The 18,894-nt window shown below is 43.1% G+C and overlaps 1 protein-coding gene across 1 annotated transcript; it reads left to right on the plus strand.

The window, feature by feature from the left end:
• Positions 1 to 2,000: 2,000 nt before the first annotated feature.
• Positions 2,001 to 3,713, plus strand: LOC149498347 (Cytochrome b/b6 protein). Its single transcript, XM_089717232.1, has one exon. It carries the CDS (start codon positions 2,557 to 2,559, stop codon positions 3,172 to 3,174), a length of 618 nt encoding a protein of 205 aa, XP_089573358.1. The 5' UTR covers positions 2,001 to 2,556; the 3' UTR covers positions 3,175 to 3,713.
• Positions 3,714 to 18,894: the final 15,181 nt, after the last annotated feature.

The following is an 18,894-nucleotide window of genomic DNA, read 5'->3' on the forward strand; positions in this document are numbered from 1 at the left end:
TCTGTGCCAAATTCCTGCAATTTTCTCTTAGATTAAGCAGATTAAGAATCAAGGAAGCTTTGAACACAATTATACTAGAATTGAATTAAAATCAAATTAAAGTAATAAAAACTTACTAAAATTCTAATAAAAACTACATTAAAAACACTATAAAATTAACACCTATCACCCTTCATCTTAAAAGATACCATGGGATATAAGCGAAGTCACTCGCTCTTATTGAATATCACATCAAAAGAATAACGTATAATATAGGTGATTGCTGTGTGGTCTTAGATCAGAAAGGAGGAAAGATATTTTAATAGAAAGGGGCAACGGGGTCAAACACTATCTTTGTGGCTTGTTTTCCTGGTTCAACCTCAACCCGTCTCGTTCCCCGGCTCTGCTTCAGATGGGCGTGGACTGGGAAAAAGTAGCAGCTAAAGGAAAGCTAAAAGGTATTGGCGAAGAAGTAATGGAGGTTTGACGTAGTTAAGAAAAGAGGGAAAGCTAAGCTAGCTAACGAAGGGGTTGGGATTTGCCCAGTTATTTTTAGTTCCACGCGAGCTGTGGGCCATATCTTTGCTGTTGTGCCAGTTGAGGGAATAGCTGACCCTGGCTTTCTTTCACTAGATGAAGTACAACTACTTTTCATTTTTCAAATCATTCAATCAATCGAATAGAACCCTCCCTATGAAGTAGCAAATTAGATGAAGACCAAGGTTCGAAGACCAACGGGAAACCTTTCACCACGCCACACGATTCTTTCACGAAGCACTCTCTCAGACGTTTCCACTCCTGCCCCCCAACAATCGATCAAAGAAGGAATGACCCTTGGGTTGGGTCTTTCTCGATATGCTCTCTCACAGCACTTTGACATTCAGAGGACTTTGGACTTTCTGCACAAGCTAACAACAAATCCTCTTTGAGTTAGGAGTTCCAGCGGCCAATTATGCGACAATCAATATAGGCTGATTATGCGAGAATAGCATAAGTGTGTTATTAGCATTTTAAAGGATTAACATAACAAGGTTTGGCAAGTAAACGAGGAATTTCTTACAGTAAGATAGAAAGCGGGCTAGTCTCCGAAAATGCCCCTCCCCGTGTCGTTGGGAACAAGTAAGATTTTTCAGGGTAGAAGGCCTTTCCTTGAAAGCGAGAAGGACTCCGCTTACTCACCAGGTTTACGGCGGCGGCGCGGCTACCCACGAAGGAAAGATAAAATTGCTCTACACAGAGCGAGGAGAAGTACTCTAATAGGTACTTCTCATAAGTCAGTCTGGGAATATCAAAGATACCAATTAGTAGAAGTCACTATCTTGATATAAAATTGATCTTTTCTTGCCATGATCTTTCTATATCGAAATATCAGTTGAAAAAATAATAGGCAAATTCCTGGATCACCCGGTAAGAATGTGGAGAAGAACCAAAACAGAATGGTTCCACCTACTCAAAACTAAGAGGGGATGCCGCCTACTACTAAAATCCCGGTTTTTGCAACAGTTGCGTTCTTCTATGCAAGAAGAAGACTTAGAAAGAACAAAGAAGTTTGGATCCGAAAAAGTATGCTTAGGCAGTTCCTTCGCTGAGCACAACAGAATGAAGAGAAATTTGTATCATTTCAAATCCCTATTCTTATCGAATAAAAGGAACGAGAAAAACCGAAATCTTCCTACTCGAAATAAGAAGTCCTATAGTTTACAACTCTTCTTTATATAGTAATTCGATCTATTGCTCCGCATCCCCCCATCAGTTTACTATGAAGAGAAGAATCAAAAGGATCGAACTACCTACTCATTATTCGGAGGTGAATCATAGAACACTAAAAGCTGTGGTATCTTATGGACCTAACATAGGTCATATCCCTCACGACATAAGATTGAAAGATTTAAACCTTCCTCTTCGGAGCGGAAACGGACGTGGCCAAAACATATAAAGATCGGCGTAGTCGCTCATAGGGACATATCCATCCGGATAGAGGATAGTCTAGATCGATTCATAGATAGATTTCTATCCATATAGATAGGTATCTCCGTGGATAGAGATAAAGATAGGGATCCATCTAGTCACTATTTCAATTTTTTTTTCTTAATTCTGATTGATTGCCTGTTTTTTGACGACAAGTTTTAAATCTTAATGCAGCAGGCAAGGTGAAATAAATTTCAATTATTACTTGCTGGGTCGGAGCGTAGACGAGCGAGCAGAGCCCAGGAAACAGGGAGCCCGTCATAGAGCAGTCGACTAGAAGTAGAAGACTGATGGCCTGAGAGAAAGCGGCCTCTCTCGGGAAACATGGCAAAATTTATCTTCTTTCTTTTTGATTTCGGGTTTCTTTATTTTTTCATGGGCCCAGAACGCTAAAGGGGAGAAGCAAACCGAACCTCTAATCGACCTGGACACATAAAAAATTCTCGGCGTCGAGAGAGATTTGAGATTCCGTAAGTAACTCAGTGAGTGCTTTCTAAGAAGGGAAAAAGAAAATGAAATACGAACAACCGCGCTGGTCGTAATAGATCGACTTTCATGCTAGTTCTTGCTCCAGTATGAAAGTTCCATTTCAGGGAAGGACGACGTACCATGATACTTTCTGTTTTGTCGAGCCCTGCTTTGGTCTCTGGTTTGATGGTTGCACGTGCTAAAAATCCGGTACATTCCGTTTTGTTTCCCATCCTAGTCTTTCGCGATACTTCAGGTTTACTTCTTTTGTTAGGTCTCGACTTCTCCGCTATGATCTTCCCAGTAGTTTATATAGGAGCTATAGCCGTTTTATTCCTATTCGTTGTTATGATGTTCCATATTCAAATAGCGGAGATTCACGAAGAAGTCTTGCGCTATTTACCAGTGAGTGGTATTATTGGACTGATCCTTTGGTGGGAAATGTTCTTCATTTTAGATAATGAAACCATTCCATTACTACCAACCCAAAGAAATACGACCTCTCTGAGATATACAGTTTATGCCGGAAAGGTACGAAGTTGGACTAATTTGGAAACATTGGGCAATTTACTTTATACCTACTATTTCGTCTGGTTTTTGGTTCCTAGTCTTATTTTATTAGTAGCCATGATTGGGGCTATAGTACTGACTATGCATAGGACTACTAAGGTGAAAAGACAGGATATATTTCGACGAAATGCTATTGATTTTAGGAGGACTATAATGAGGAGGACGACAGACCCACTCACGATCTACTAAAAGGGAAGTCGCCCGATAGGGAAAGAAATTGGTTCGAATCCAATTCGTGATCTTGAGCTGGTCAGGGAATGAATATATCTATATAGGTATACATAGAGATCGAAGTAAGGCTTGAACGAGTTCCAAACCAGTAGGAGAGGAGTCAAAGGCGAGTTTGTCAGTCTCCAGACCCTTAGTTTCAAGCAAGAAAGAGAACTAGTGAGAGGGATTACTTGCTAACTTTTTTTTCCCGAAATGGACGGAATAGGTTTTGCAAGAATAAGCCATTTTCAGTACACAGGGATTTGGACTGAAAGCATTCTTCGCAAGATAAGAGCAAGCAAGTAAGCAGTACAAGTCCAGGTCTTTTCGCATAGCAGGTCTCTTGGGCAAGTGCTATCGAATGCCTTGTTACTGTTTCGAATAAGCTCTGAACTGACTCATCTTTAGCAAAAGCAAAAGCAAAGGAGGAATGATCTACGAATGCCGGGCATGATGAGCGGAGTGCGCTGTTTTCAGAACAAATGCACAGTGAATCACGAGACAGGAGCGAAGCTCTTTGATATTCCCGGACTGACTTATGAGATCTCGATTTTCTTGGATTGAAGTCTAGGTGGAATGAGATCATTAGGAATGGCTCAATTATCAGGAATATCAAAGATACCAATTAGTAGGGTGGTCTAATTGAAATACTCGGTTTTCCTGGTCTAATGCATAAATAAAGATACCAATTAGTAGTGATTGAATTCCTTCTATGGTTCCACATGAGAACCCAGTACGAATATAACCTACATGTCCAATTGAACTATGAGCTAGAGGTCTTTTTACTTTCGTTTGGGCCATGGTGGCAAGCAGTTGTTCGTGTATCATGGCAAGAAAAGATCGAACGTACTCGTGCCCGGACGCATGGGACTTTCCGGCGGGGTGGCGAATGGGTTATAGATTTGATGAGTAAGCATCTTATTCTTTGACTTTGAAGTGAAGGCGTCCTAGAAAATGTTAACTAGAAACTGTTAAAGTTAAAACTGAAACTAGAGTGGCTTAAAGGTAGCTTAAAGCTTAAAGGGAGTTGCCTCTTACTCGTTTTGATCGGTTAGCTCATCTGGATCGCCATCGAAGCACTGATAAGAACTAGAGATTGTTAGTGACTTATCCACCACATTAGAGTGAGTCTTACTACTGAGAGTCTGCCCTTTAGCCCATTATGAGCCCCTCCTCGGGTGGATTCCTCATTTTGCTCCTCAGCCCACGGGGTATTAGCAGCCATTTCCAGCTATTGTTTCCCTCCCAAGGGCAGGTTCTTATGTGTTCCTTGCGTTGGTCGGCGAGAAGAAAGATAGAAAAGAATGAAGGCTGTCAACTCCGAAGGAAAAAGTGGCCAAGTGTCTTGGAGTTGGGGTCCCCAACCGGCGGCCTCCGCGAGTAGAGCGAATGAACATAAATCCAACCTAATATCATGAATATCCTTCTCCCGTTATCTCCTCATCTTTCTATTTATAAGCCACAGCTTACTTCGCACCGAGATCTATGGGCCTTACCACGTCCCTTGACTTTAGGACTTAAGCAATCCCTCCGCTCGTTAAACTCACACCTTGATTACACCCTTCTCGGCTTTGAGGCTTCCAGTCTTCTCAGAAGTTCGCTCTTCTATCTTTGCAGAATTCACCTGGATCTCTTACTCACCTTCGCGTCTAGGGCATGATGTCTTTATTGTGTACTCGGGGTCTAAATCATTATTCTATGGAAAGAAGATCCGAGGATAGCCGGACCTAGTGAGGGAGACGGGGACCGGTCCAGGCAAGAAGTCTGGAGCTTTCTTATCGCCTCCATAGGCCGTCATTAGCCAAGACGCACACTGCTTCAGATATGGTACCAGATTAACTATGAAAAAGGGTCCTAGACTTCTGGTATAATTCCATCTATTGCCCATCATCTCCAAAGCTGCTCTGATCAACTGAATCGATCCGTTGGTCTCTCTTTTGACTTTATCGACTGCGCAGGTGAAAGTCTCGATAAAAAAAAAAGGCTTAGCCATTTCCTAGCAACACAAGCGAATGCACCCCGTGGAAACAAGGGCTAATTGGCCGCGGATCGGCTTACCTCACTTTCAAGCATCCATTGGATTAGAGATAAATATCCTTTAGCAGCTGTACCTATTATTTGTCGGCGGTTCGGTGCCTCTATCACTAGCTCGGGTAGTCCCCGTTTCTGGTGTTTTAGTCACCTTTCAATGGCGGGTCTACGCTTGTTCCTGTGCGAGAATCTCCGGCCGTATCTTGCTTCTTTCTTTCGCCTCAGTAGTGAGCGTTACTAGATCTGATTTAACTGAATATGGGACTTGGATATGCTCTTGCTCCCGGCAGATATGCTGGGCAAGATAGTGACTTCTATTAGACAAGACCAAGAGATCAAATCGAGTCTAGGTGGTGTTAAAAAATGATCTCATTCCATAGCAGTTAGGGGCTTATGATTCTTTTCTTAACCTAGTTTCTTTCCTAGAGTAAGGGCTAGAAAGAAAGTACTAAAAAAAAATGTAACTGCTTAGAGCGCTCGCCTGGTTGCTCAAGGTTTTAAACAACAGGCTGGTGTGGATTTTCATGAAACCTTTAGCCCAGTTGTTAAACCCACTACCATTCGTACTCCCGAGGGGGTAGGGGGGCTATATTTCTTAGAGTGAACTAGGTGCCGCGACAACCTTTACCAAGTCCAAACGATTGTTGACCACCAGATCCGCTGATCTGGGCGCGCTATAGATCGGATCCTAAATAGCTCATGGATGACTAATATGCATTGGAAACGAAGCAGACAGTCACCATTACTAGAAGACCAGCGACCAACGGAAGGTTCTTTTCTTACTTAAAACTCAGGGAGCCTGAAGCACTCACTTCTACTCCTGTCTTGCTGTGGAAGCAGTGGCCAAAAACCGAACCACGTCTACAAAATGCCAGTACCATGCCAGGCCAGCTTTACAACCTTACCTGGGGTAGCTATCTGTGCTTTATTTAGGACTAGGTCTCCCGGTTTTATGCTGGTAAGGAGCCATCCTGACTCATGCAAGCTGGCTAGCGCGATCCCCTTGACCAGACCTTGCCCGAGGTAACTGAAGTATGCAAGCTGTGAGCTTAGCCCTCTTTTCCTAGTTTTTAAATGGTTCGGCTGAAGCAGCCTTGATTCGGTCTCTCTCCTTCCTTCCGGCCGGTCCCTATCTGAGGAATGAATCTACGTATAGAGTTGGGCGAAAGGATGCTTGTATGGCTCTAGATCACTAAGGAATCTGCCTATCGATCCGGTTCCCTGACCAACCCCAGCATCACTTAGATTTATGTTGACCGTAGCATAGATACGGTAAAGCTCTTTCTAAGACACCTTATAAAGTGAATTAAGCCCCTTCTTATACTTTCTTAATAACGAATCATTGAAAGCCTATCGCAGAGCACCTTAAGTCGTAAGTTGAGGGGGGTGATTTCCTTCCAAGGTAAGCGAAAGCCTGAAAGAGTAGGTTTTTCCTGAAACTAAATTCGGTTCGATTATGTGAGGTCGGAGAGCCGTTGATCGAAGAACTAGTGTTTATTGAAGAAGCTATAGAGTCAATTACAAAAAGTACTAGTTTGAAAGGCTTGTTGGAATTGATCCGCTTTGACTATAGAACCATGCCTTTCTGTTGGAGCAAATTGGATGATCGGGCCGAGGACTGCCCCTCTTCCATCAGGTGAAGTCGATTCTGATCGTAGGTCAGAGGAGGGAAAAGGAAGAATACTGTCACAACCCAATTTCTTGCGAACATCTGTCCATTTGTCCTCCTCCGTGCTTAAATCCCTAGTTTGAAAGGGATGGTAATTTAGTTCTGAAAGAAAGCAAGTCCTAAGCGCTTTTGCCTTCTCGCCAGTTGCAGAAAAATCCTTCTTCGAGCAAGCCAATCTAGATAATTTGCCGTTTTATTGCTGGTTTCAACCTACCCTCTTTTTATAAGGCAACTTGATGGGACTTGCACTGAAGAGAAGTAAACTTCCTACAATGGGTTCAGCCGATTTTCTTTTTTAGCTAAAAAAAAATCAGAGAAAACGATCTCTCTTCGAGTGAGAGGGTCCTCCCACGATCTATTCTATTAGCCTTTGCCCTCAAATCATCCCTACTGGTGGCTTTTCCTGATTGAGACTCAAAAAAGGACGGGACCACCTACCACTAATCTTCAGCCGGAACGGTTTATTGCACAAAAAAATCGAGACCAGGCTCCCGAATCAAGAGAATCTTTTACCAAAACATCAGCGGTTTGTGCTCCTTCTCTTTCTTCTATTGAGGTTTGGAAACTCCTATCATCGAGTCTGATTCCCACCTTTACGATCTTTGTAGTAGGATAGAGGACTTATCGCGATGCCCGTGGACCAATTTATGATGTCTCTATCGTGGAGTTTTGCGTAAGTGACCGTATTTAGAAGGTTTATTTTCTCTTTCTCGATGCCATAAACTATCCAATACAAATAAGATACTACCTGGGGCATGTGAGGGTAGTTTATCTTATCACCATACAAGAATGAATAAATTTTATCGGATAGCGGATAAAAAAGTAGTTTTTGTCGACCCGGGAATCCAACTTGAGGCCAAGATGACGGCTTGAAAAAGACGAGTAAGGACGAGGAGGGGGAGGCTCTCGTCGAGGCATTAAACAATCCATCCCAATCCTCTTTCCTTCGGTCTCCACTAAGGATGTGCCTGTTGGATCCCACTCCTAGCGTGCTAAGCCTACTCAGTAAACAGATTCGGCTACCTCCTTTGAACCTACGACCGACGAAGCTCCGACTCCTTATGCCCGAACCCTTGCCTACACTACTTCTGTCTACATGGTTAATTGATTTGAAACGAAGCACTTCGTCTATGGGCATTGTAGAAAGGATAGAATATGATCCTAATCGTTCTTCTCGGATCGCTCCAGTACGATGGATCGAGGGAGTGCAGCGTAGCTGCCAGAGGAAATGCAAGACGATAGAAGAGTTCGCTCCACCGCGTGTGTCTTAGCGCGCATCGAAGCGACATGCGTGAAAGACCTTGCCTCAGTGCTCTCGCTTGCTTGCTGTCTAAGCTCTTCAATCCTGCCCTGCTTTGATTCTTGCGCTTGCCCTTCTTTCTTGGAGTAAGCCCAGGGACAGTTTAACATAGACACCAAGGACTATTTGTTACCAGTCCTCCCAAGGGGAAAGTGCCCAAGAAGTTTGTTGAAAACCGGGCAGTGGAGGTAAACTATTCCTTTCTAGCTAAGAAGGGAAAGAATTACAGAACGGGGCAGTACAGGCACTAGAGTAACTATCCACACTAGTACTTTTTTTTTTATAAAGAACACAACTTGGCAATGCCTGTGCCTCCTCATATGTCTCTCGCTGCGCCCTAACGCAAGTGTTGTACCAGTTTGTTGCATAAGAGTTTATTGGCAGAGTTTAAAAACACGATCGCCTGCCAGTGGAAGGCTTTCTGCGTTCAGTCAATCTACGCAGAGTGAATCGGTCCCTAAGGAACCCCCGAAAGGGCTGCCGTCCGATGGGTACACGAAAGTGACGAAGTTGCTTTGACTACAGAACCATGCCTGTCTGTTGGAGCGAATTGGATGATCGGGCCGAGGACTGCCCCCTCTTCCCCTCACTCTCCTTTCCCTAATATGAACCTTGAGTCATCAAAGCCTTTCTGACTCGGCCTGGCTCGGGAAGGAAGCAATTCAAGTTATCCCAGGAAGTGAATGATTGAACTCATAGCTATGAAAAGCAGCCAGAAAGAAATGGTTTAATAAAACGCTACGCACCTCTTAGCTATTCCCACTAGCTCCTTTTCTTCCTTCAAACCTTATTTCTGCCATGCGAGCACCTTTTTTTTTAGGGAGGAGCCCTGTTATGAGTCTAGTTTTTGCCTCACGATTTCATGGTCCGGCGTTAGGCATTATCGGTGTGCTAATTCTGAATTTCTTTGTACTGCCTAGCTCAATCCTCATAGGAAAAGGAAAAAGTCAAACTCTTTCTTCAGCCCCTCTCGTAGTGGAATTGAATTCCGGCCTCGGCTAGCCTAGAAAGTGGTCCAGTGGTGAAGGTAGAAGAGAAGGCCCGGTGGAAGCAAGCAAAGAAGGAAGACCGGATAAAACAACTGCGAAAGACAAGAAGGGGGCATTAGAAAGACTAGACAGACCATACTAAAGTAAAGAGGCATTCAGGAAGCGACTAGTCACTTTTGGTGAAGCTTCTAGAAGGGGTAAGCCATTAAGAGCTTGCGCGATCATATCTTTTTGGCGAGAAGAGAAGGCAAGTAAGCTAGAGCCGCTAAGACCATACCAGTGCTCTCCACACGCCCATGCATACAATAGTAGGGGATGAGACATTTGATCTCGACATCAATCAAATCAAAGATGAAAAATTCTGTAAGGAGTAACGTTATAGGTCATTGGTGGCCGGAAGGTTGCCACGAGCAAGTCAGTTTGGGGGACTGAAGGTAGTTCTCCGTGCACCCTGTGGAATTGAATTTCGCTCCTGGCCAGCCTAGAAAGTGGTCCCTTTGATCGCTAATCTAGTCTCTACTAGTCTGGCTACTAAAGAAATAGTCTAGATAGTGGCGTTTTGCTCCATCCCCTAGACGGTGAAGCTGCTCCGCTCCTGTGACTATCCTTCATAGTCAATCAATTTAGTTGAAAAGACGGACCTCAAGAAAGAATGTTTGAAAAAAGACAGGGTATGGTAGACTTCTTCCCTTAAGCTTGCACATGGGACAACATTTTAGGGAACATCATGGCTAGTAGTTCCATTGCATTCACAGGTAAGCTCTTGCTCTTAGCGTGTGAGCAAAGATTCTAGGTGCCAAAGAAAAGAGGTTAAGTCGCAGCTCACGTACTTCGGTTACCTCGGGCTTCGATTTCGATCAGACTTGGGAGGAAAGAAAGGAGAGCATGGTGGCTAGCTCAGGGCAAGTCGAGGACAGGAATAAAAACAACAGCTATGTGTCATAGCCCTCCCCTTGGTAAGTATTGTCCGCTTTGGGGCGTTACGTATCGCCGTCCCCCTCACGGTTTTGTCCCTTTAGGCAGGCTTTACAACCCACCCAAAAGGCGCCTAACCAAGTTAGAAGCTACCCCTCTTATGTATAGATCGTTTACCCCGTCCTTAACCGATGTGGGATTTGCCTAAGGTGTGCTGGCCTTGCCACATACACCCCCCTTGGGGACTCAGCGTCCTCGCTGAGGTTTGCCCCACCACCGGCCAGAGGGCACAGGGCCGGCTCTGATACCAATTGTCATAGCCCTCCCCTTGGTAAGTATTGTCCGCTTTGGGGCGTTACGTATCGTCGTCCCCCTCACGGTTTTGTCCCTTTAGGCAGGCTTTACAACCCACCCAAAAGGCGCCTACCAAGTTGAGAGACCACCCCTCTTATGTATAGGACCGCCCCCTCGTACTTAACCGATGTGGGATTTGCCTAAGGTGTACTAGCCTTGCCACATACACCCCCCCTTGGGGACTCAGCGTCCTCGCTGAGGTTTGCCCCACCACCGGCCAGAGGAACGAGGGTCGGCTCTGATACCAATTGTCATAGCCCTCCCCTTGGTAAGTATTGTCCGCTTTGGGGCGTTACGTATCGCCGTCCCCCTCACGGTTTTGTCCCTTTAGGCAGGCTTTACAACCCACCCAAAAGGCGCCTACCAAGTTGAGAGACCACCCCTCTTATGTATAGGACCGCCCCCTCGTACTTAACCGATGTGGGATTTGCCTAAGGTGTGCTGGCCTTGCCACATACACCCCCCCTTGGGGACTCAGCGTCCTCGCTGAGGTTTGCCCCACCACCGGCCAGAGGAACGAGGGTCGGCTCTGATACCAATTGTCATAGCCCTCCCCTTAGTAAGTATTGTCCGCTTTGGGGCGATACGTAACGCCCCAAAGCGGACAATACTTACCAAGGGGAGGGCTATGACAATATGTGGCAAGGCCAGCACACCTTAGGCAAATCCCACATCGGTTAAGGACGGGGTAAACGATCTATACATAAGAGGGGTAGCTTCTAACTTGGTTAGCGCGCTTTTGGGTGGGTTGTAAAGCCTGCCTAAAGGGACAAAACCGTGAGGGGGACGACGATACGTAACGCCCCAAAGCGGACAATACTTACCAAGGGGAGGGCTATGACAATTGGTATCAGAGCCGACCCTCGTTCCTCTGGCCGGTGGTGGGGCAAACCTCAGCGAGGACGCTGAGTCCCCAAGGGGGGGTGTATGTGGCAAGGCCAGCACACCTTAGGCAAATCCCACATCGGTTAAGTACGAGGGGGCGGTCCTAGACATAAGAGGGGTGGTCTCTCAACTTGGTAGCCCTCCCCTTGGTAAGTATTGTCCGCTTTGGGGCGATACGTAACGCCCCAAAGCGGACAATACTTACCAAGGGGAGGGCTATGACAATTGGTATCAGAGCCGACCCTCGTTCCTCTGGCCGGTGGTGGGGCAAACCTCAGCGAGGACGCTGAGTCCCCAAAGGGGGGTGTATGTGGCAAGGCCAGCACACCTTAGGCAAATCCCACATCGGTTAAGTACGAGGGGGCGGTCCTATACATAAGAGGGGTGGTCTCTCAACTTGGTAGGCGCCTTTTGGGTGGGTTGTAAAGCCTGCCTAAAGGGACAAAACCGTGAGGGGGACGGCGATACGTAACGCCCCAAAGCGGACAATACTTACCAAGGGGAGGGCTATGACATATGAGCTTAAATGCTAGATGGAATGTTGGATGAATTGAATAGTTTTTCCAGCCTGCCATATAGCCGAAAGGCATGATAGAGCTATAGCGAGCAAGCACCGGGTGAGATACTGCCTTCTATGTATGCCTTTGTGGGTGAGACTAATGATCCTACAGCTCGTATAGTATAGAAAGAGTTTCAATAGCAGAGGCTGGTAGCATAAAGGTCCAACCAATGAATGTTCTTCTTTCTTCTATAGGGGAATGAGCGTGACGGCATCGTGAGAGGAGTCATATGTAGACCTGAGTGAGAGTATTGACCCCTGATTGATTCATAAGAGAAGAATCCTACAGAACCTTGGAAAGGTTCCACTTGACAAGTTCAGTCTATTAAACGAGATTTTTGTTCAAAGAATGAAGCTTGGAATGAATCTGATATCTTTTCTTTCTTCTCTTACTTGTTGAACTAATAAGGACATGATTCAGAGCCTTTAATTTATAAATTACTCTTCTCTCCTTTATTAGGATAATAAAAAAAGAGAAATCCACCTTTGTAAAGTTAAAGTAAAGTCTCTTGGAGGTGAAAATAAGGCCTTTACTCTAGCTGCTCTTGGTACTTGAGTAAGGTCATGGCAAGGAAGTTCTCCAACAACAACAACTCGATAATACTTGACGACATCGTGCACACATAGTGCAGAAGTGATTCCCAAGGAAGGGTGGGTACAGCTAGTCCGTGAACAGCCAACCATCGCACTGTAATAATTGGTTCGATCTAAACTTACTAATAGGGGGCCTCCTAATAAAATAAAAGGATCTACTAAATGAATCGAGTTGTGCCAAAGGATCAAAATGGCTAGATGACCTTGTGGCGGGGGGGGGGGGGGAGGGGGCGGTCCCTTGGACATAGTCCTCTACCTTATACCTATGGGTGCCTTGCAAAATTTCAATAGGACTAGGAGTAGGGGGGTCCGAAGGAGATCGCTAGAAACTGGTACTACAATTGAAAGACTTGAAGTTGTTGACGCGTGTTTTTTATGCCCCGCCTGATCCAATGATGATACGAGGATGCAAAATGAATGGGTTAGTGCCATCTAGAAGTCTTTTAATCTAAGGATAAATCAAACCAATTTTAAGTTTCTGGTTGGGTCAGTCGTGTCACACAACTGTCAGTCGTGTCACCCAACTGTCAGTCGTGTCACCCCACTGTCAGTCGTGTCACCCAACTGTCAGTCGTGTCACCCCACTGCCAGTCGTGTCACCCAACTGCCAGTCGTGTCACCCAACTGTCAGTCGTGTCACCCAACTGCCAGTCGCGTCACCCCACTGTCGGTCGCGTCACGTGACTACCAGTCGCGTCACCCCACTGCCAGTCGCGTCACGCGACTGCCAGTCGTGTCACCCCACTGCCAGTCGCATCACGTGACTGTGAAAATGAGCTGCGTGACGCAGCTACAGTAGCGTGACGCAGCTGTGTCCTGACCTACCATATAAATACATCTCTTTCTCACAATTTTGAGAGAGAACAGAAAAAGAGAACAAAAAATAACACAGAACAGAACAAAAAAAAGAGGAAAAACACGATTTTGAAACCCTAAAAAACACACTATAAAGAAACCACAATTAAATCCTTGAAAAAAAAGGCTTCTGGAAATCTTAACTATCATTTGTTAAGAGATTTGATCCATTTGCAAGCATCAATCTGAGGATTAGGTAATTTCCTTAACATTCTTTGTATTTTTTTATATATTTTTGTGATTTTAGTAATATTTTTGTGGTTTTAGTAATCTAAGTTTCTTTAAATTATGTTCTGTTCATATTTGGCCATTTTATATGTCTTTAAATCGTATTTAAGTAAGAAATAATGTAAATAAAACATTTAAAAATGAATTCTGGGCTAGGACAGTGCATCACGCAACTGTTCATCCAAGAACAGTTGCGTCACGCAACTGTTCCTGGAAGAACAGTTGTGTCACGCAACTGTTCATCCGAGAACAGTTGCGTCACGCGACTGTGCAGTTGCGTCACGCGACTGTGCACTATTCACTGTTCACTATTCATGGCTCATGAAGAACAGTCGTGTCACACGACTGTTCATCCAAGAACAGTTGCGTCACGCGACTGTTCATCGATTTTTCCAGAAAAATAAAAAAAAATAATAATAAATTTTATACGAAAGTAAAATCTAATTTCTTCAATAAATTTGAAAATGCCCAATTATGAACAGATCACAGTTTAAATAAACTTAGAACACTAAAATGTAATTTTATGTGTTTATTTATATGAATTTTGCAATTTATGTTTAAATGAAAAATAAAATTAAGTTTGTTGATTTATTTATATTTAAGATTAATTTGCATTTCTAGTGTTAAATAATAAATATGCATGATTTTGGGTTTATGGGTTGGATTTAAATCGGGTAGAATGTATTTTAGGTTCGGTTTGTTGCCCGCCTTGAACCATAAGGCAAGAGCGGGTCATTTATTTATTTGATTTAATATTTTCGGTTCGGTTTGTTGCTCGCCTTGAACCATAAGGCAAGAGCGGGTCTTTTTATTTATTTGGTTTGATCGCTTTGATTTAATTGCTTTAATTTGAATAATTGCTATGTGATAATTAGATTTGATTGGGACGATTAATTAATTTTCCACATAGGAACTCGGTTCGATTTAATCGGGTTGGGGTTTAATTAAATAAATTGGCTTTTGTAAAATAAAATCAATTAGAAATCGTAGGTTAAAAGAGGCTGGTTTTCCCGGCGTCGGCTTCCAATGGGCCGACGTACCCAATTCCCTTACCTAGAACCTCATTGGTTCGCCTGACCAGTTTTTCTTAAATAATTCGGCCTTGAATAAAATTGGGTTAAATGAAATTACTTTTATAAAATAAAATTGGAAACGGCCCCATTGCCGAAATAATGGGTGGCGGCTCAAATATTTTATAAGACCGATTTATCGGCACCACGATCCAAAAAGATTTTTTATCACCTTTTTCCAAAACAATAATAAATGAATAATAAAAAGATGTTTTTCGGAATCCTTCCGGGGTTTTTGGGATTTCGGCGAAAACAGTTTGGCGACTTCACTGGGGATTTTGCACCCACTAATCCCCGGTTGTTTTTAATAAATAATTTAGTGGTTGCAATTAGGAATTGACTCTAAAAAAAGCCTACTTTTTAAATAAAATTGATTAGAAAAGCCGATGGAAAATTTCTAATCGTTTGTATATGTTTAAATGCTTTCCTTTTTCTTTCTAGGATTTTTGCATTCATTCGCATTTCTCACTTCTCACCTCATTCTACCCATATTACCCTTCGGTACTGGTGTTAAGTTTGACGGTGGATCTAGCCTAGACCATGCGATTTAGGTGCATCCATCCGAGAATTAACATTACTACCAACCGCAAGCCTAGTACCTCAAAGGTGCGTCAAAAGGAGTAGGCCCAACAAAGCCCGAATCCTGTTTGCGGAACCCAGACTTTGTTAAGCCCAATAAGACTAAAGCCAATGCATGTAGTTAAAAACCGTAGTTACTTTCCCTAAGGTATACCCGGTTCTATTTGCTGTTGTTATGCCGCATTCATTTCCGAGAGTTGATATCGTCAATCTCAAAACCCCCTGTTGGTTGTTGAGATTAGACCAATTCCTAGGAAACAGATGTCGGAATTTATACCAATGGAATCCGTGTGTGGGAGAAATAAGGTTGGAAGGCATGCATTTCCCAACTCCCGTTCCCCTGTTTGATATAAACTGTGCATATGTTGTGACATTCATGCACCATGTAACATTTTTCTTTTCAGCCATGCATTAATAAGAGCTAATTTTCGGTATGGACGTTTGACCTTGATTTTGAGACTGGACCTCAAATTTGTTTTGAATAATATAATGCAATCACTTATAGTGAATCAATACCCAAAAGAAAAGGGAGTTATAAGGGGGTTGCGATTCCTTTGTATTGTCACATTTCTCGCATTATCTGAAAATAAGTGAGCAAGAGATTACAAAATTTGTAACAAAACAAAACGAGATCCTGCTTGGGACCATATGTTCCAAGGCAAAAAGTAAGGATACAAAAACAAAAAAAAAAGAAAAAAAAGAAGTAAAAAAGTAAAAATAAGAAAAATCCCGCTTGGAGATTCTTCCATTCCAAGGCAAAAATTAAGGACACAAAATAATAAAATCCCGCTCGGAAATTCTTTCATTCCAAGGCAAAAGTTAGGGACTTGAGAGAAAATAGTCGACTGTAAATTCCAAAAAGGGACGGTCGACGACAGATAATGCTGAAAATGTTTGAATACAAAATAAGTCATTGCCATGTTATTCACACCAAATTTTGGGTCCAGTCGTTGAAATCGAGATCTTATTTCCATACCGGTCATTAGCACATTAGAACTGCATTTCTCATTCTATGTGCTGCTATTTCTCATGCATACATGCAGGACCTACTTTAACTCAGGTGTTTATATCTATCAGTCATAATTGATCCTTCCCGGGAAATCACCTCGAGAGCTTGGCACCGGCGCCCTGGTCAACGTTTGGTCAGAGTATGCCAATCCCCGAGCCTGCTCCGTTTAGTCCTGTGATTCATTCAAGTTCTTTGGATTCAATTTCTGATTCATATTTGGTTGGAATGGCTGATAACACTGTGAATGAGACGGGTTTCTCTCCAGCCCAGATAAGGACCATTTCTGAAATAATAGCTGCTGCTCTTGCTCAAGATAGAGCCCAGAACCAAGTGCCGCCTACTTCAAGTAATCAGCCTATAGTGGAGGGAAGAGAGGCTCCAGAACACACCTTGGGTAGTCAAGCATTAGCTGATAATGCTAGTCTGACTGAGAATGAGCTGATTAAGCAAATAGCAGAACTAAAGGACAAGGTGGAGAGGATATCTGTTTCGAAAGAAAAAGATCAAGTCATCAATTTTCATGTGACAGAGTATGTCTTGAAGCCCACAAATTCTACTTCTTCAAAGCATACCCTGTTCGCGGAGAATGATGACCCGAGGTCCCATTTGTCGGAGTCCATCCGTGTTGCTCAGATGAACCAATACGGCGAAGAGGATGTGTTACGAGGATTTCCTCAGACATCATACAAGAACTATAGGAAAAGATATGACGGCCTGGATCTAGGGATACGGAGGGCTGAATTGAATTTTGAAGAACTGTACAATAAAAAGAAAAAGAAGAGCCAAGGGTTTGGTAACTACCGGTCTTCCAGCAATAATCATAACAAAAATGTTGGTCATGCAGCTACAAACCAATTAGGGAGTAGCAATATAGTTAGAGCTGTTAAGGAGAAAAAGAAAAGGGAATTCACTGATTTGGGCATGCCTTTAAGCGCAGTCATGAGATCCTGCATTGAGAATGGCGTATTGTCAAAGTTGCCAATTAATCCATTTAAGCCTATTCAGGGTAGGTTCGCTGATCAAGATTGTGAATATCATCAGTGTAAAGGTCATTCTACTGATAATTGTCTCAAGCTTCGACATGATATCCAAGATTTGATAGATAGCGGGAAGATCACCAAGCCTCCTGAGCATAATGAGCCGGCGCCCGGAAACCGTTAAAGTTAGCTGATGGGCGAATTGAACAAGCTCTTTAATCTTTCTGTTTGTTTTCTGAATATTGCTTTAAGAACAATTTGAATGAACTTCATTTACTATTTCAATCAATGGGAATGAATTTTGATTACTTGTTTTCTTACTTCTCCTGATTGTTATGTTCATGGCATTGATTATACCACACGCATATTTGGCATAAATGCATTGTATCATTTTGCATTTAACCTAAGCACCGTCCAAAATCTCAAAAAAATAATCGAAATCGGATCAGACTTTAAGCTTGAGATCAAAAATGATTTCCAAGAACGTCTACAGTATGCTGATATACCGGGGGATCAATAAGCCGATTACAGAACATGTCATCCCTACCGATTCAAATATCAAGCCAGTAAAGCGGAAAAGGAGACGGGTCAAACTAGAAGTGGCAAAACAAGATGAAGGCTGTGGTTCAGAAAGAGCTAGATGCAAGTTTTTGGGAAGGTAATGCATTACCCTGAGTGGTCGGCGAACATAGTCCCTATGCTCAAGAAAGGGGGAGACTAACAACCTGTGTCGACTACAGCCTCGCCCAAAGATGACTTCCTTCTTCCACATATGGATGTCCTGAGTAACAGCGCTGTAGGAATGGCATGTTATCAAAAAAAAAAAATAATAATAATAGTAATGAAATGAATGAAAAATGAAAAAAAAAAGAGAATGATTGCTTGTTTCTACAGTAAGCGGGTACATCCAAGGACTTTGAAAAGTGGAGATTCAGTGCTGATCATACTGTTAGACCACGAATCCCAGAGTCACCCTAGAGGGAAATTCAGACCCAATTGGCATGGACCATCCAAAATCTAGAAGCTGTCGGATAAGGGTGCCGCTGAATTGGTCACTTTGGAAGGGAAGCCTGTCAATCGGATTGTCAGTCAGGATCAAATGAAGAGATTCAATGTCTGAAATGATGATTTCGATTAAAAAAAAAAAAAAAGAGGGCTAAGTTGAAAACCCGAAAGGGCGGCTTAGGCGAGAAATGAGCTCGCTAGGTTGAAAACCCGAAAGGGTGGCCTAGGCAAAAGTTAGAGCATAATAAAAATAATAAAAAAAATGATAATAATAAAAATAAAGAGTTTTGAGATTAACGCATGGTGCTTAGTTTAAATGTGAAATCTATGCCATGCATTTGTGACATGCTTGCAATTAGTTGCTCAATGCCATCGACTTGACTAGAAGGAGAATAGGCGAATGAGTAGTTAGAATGAATAACCATTGTATTGAAATAATTTCTCTTCACTTCTGTATAATGTTGAAAGAAGTAAGAGCAATAAAGAGCTTGATTCTCAAATTCTTCTTCCCTTTTGTTTCTGGGGCATGATCGTCGATTACAAGACATTCCTCTCTGCCTATGTGGTCAGCATTTGCTCATTTGCTTTGAAATGTTTAGCTGTTGGTCCTGCCCGGGTATTGGATTCTCTTAGACAGCGATCAGAAGGTCAAGTGCCATTTTCTCGGCGATTTCCTTGGA

Source organism: Jatropha curcas, chromosome 2, assembly GCF_041381405.1.
Source record: "Jatropha curcas cultivar XTBG-Jc1 chromosome 2, XTBG_Jcur_1.0, whole genome shotgun sequence".
In the NCBI taxonomy this organism is placed as follows: Eukaryota; Viridiplantae; Streptophyta; class Magnoliopsida; order Malpighiales; family Euphorbiaceae; genus Jatropha; species Jatropha curcas.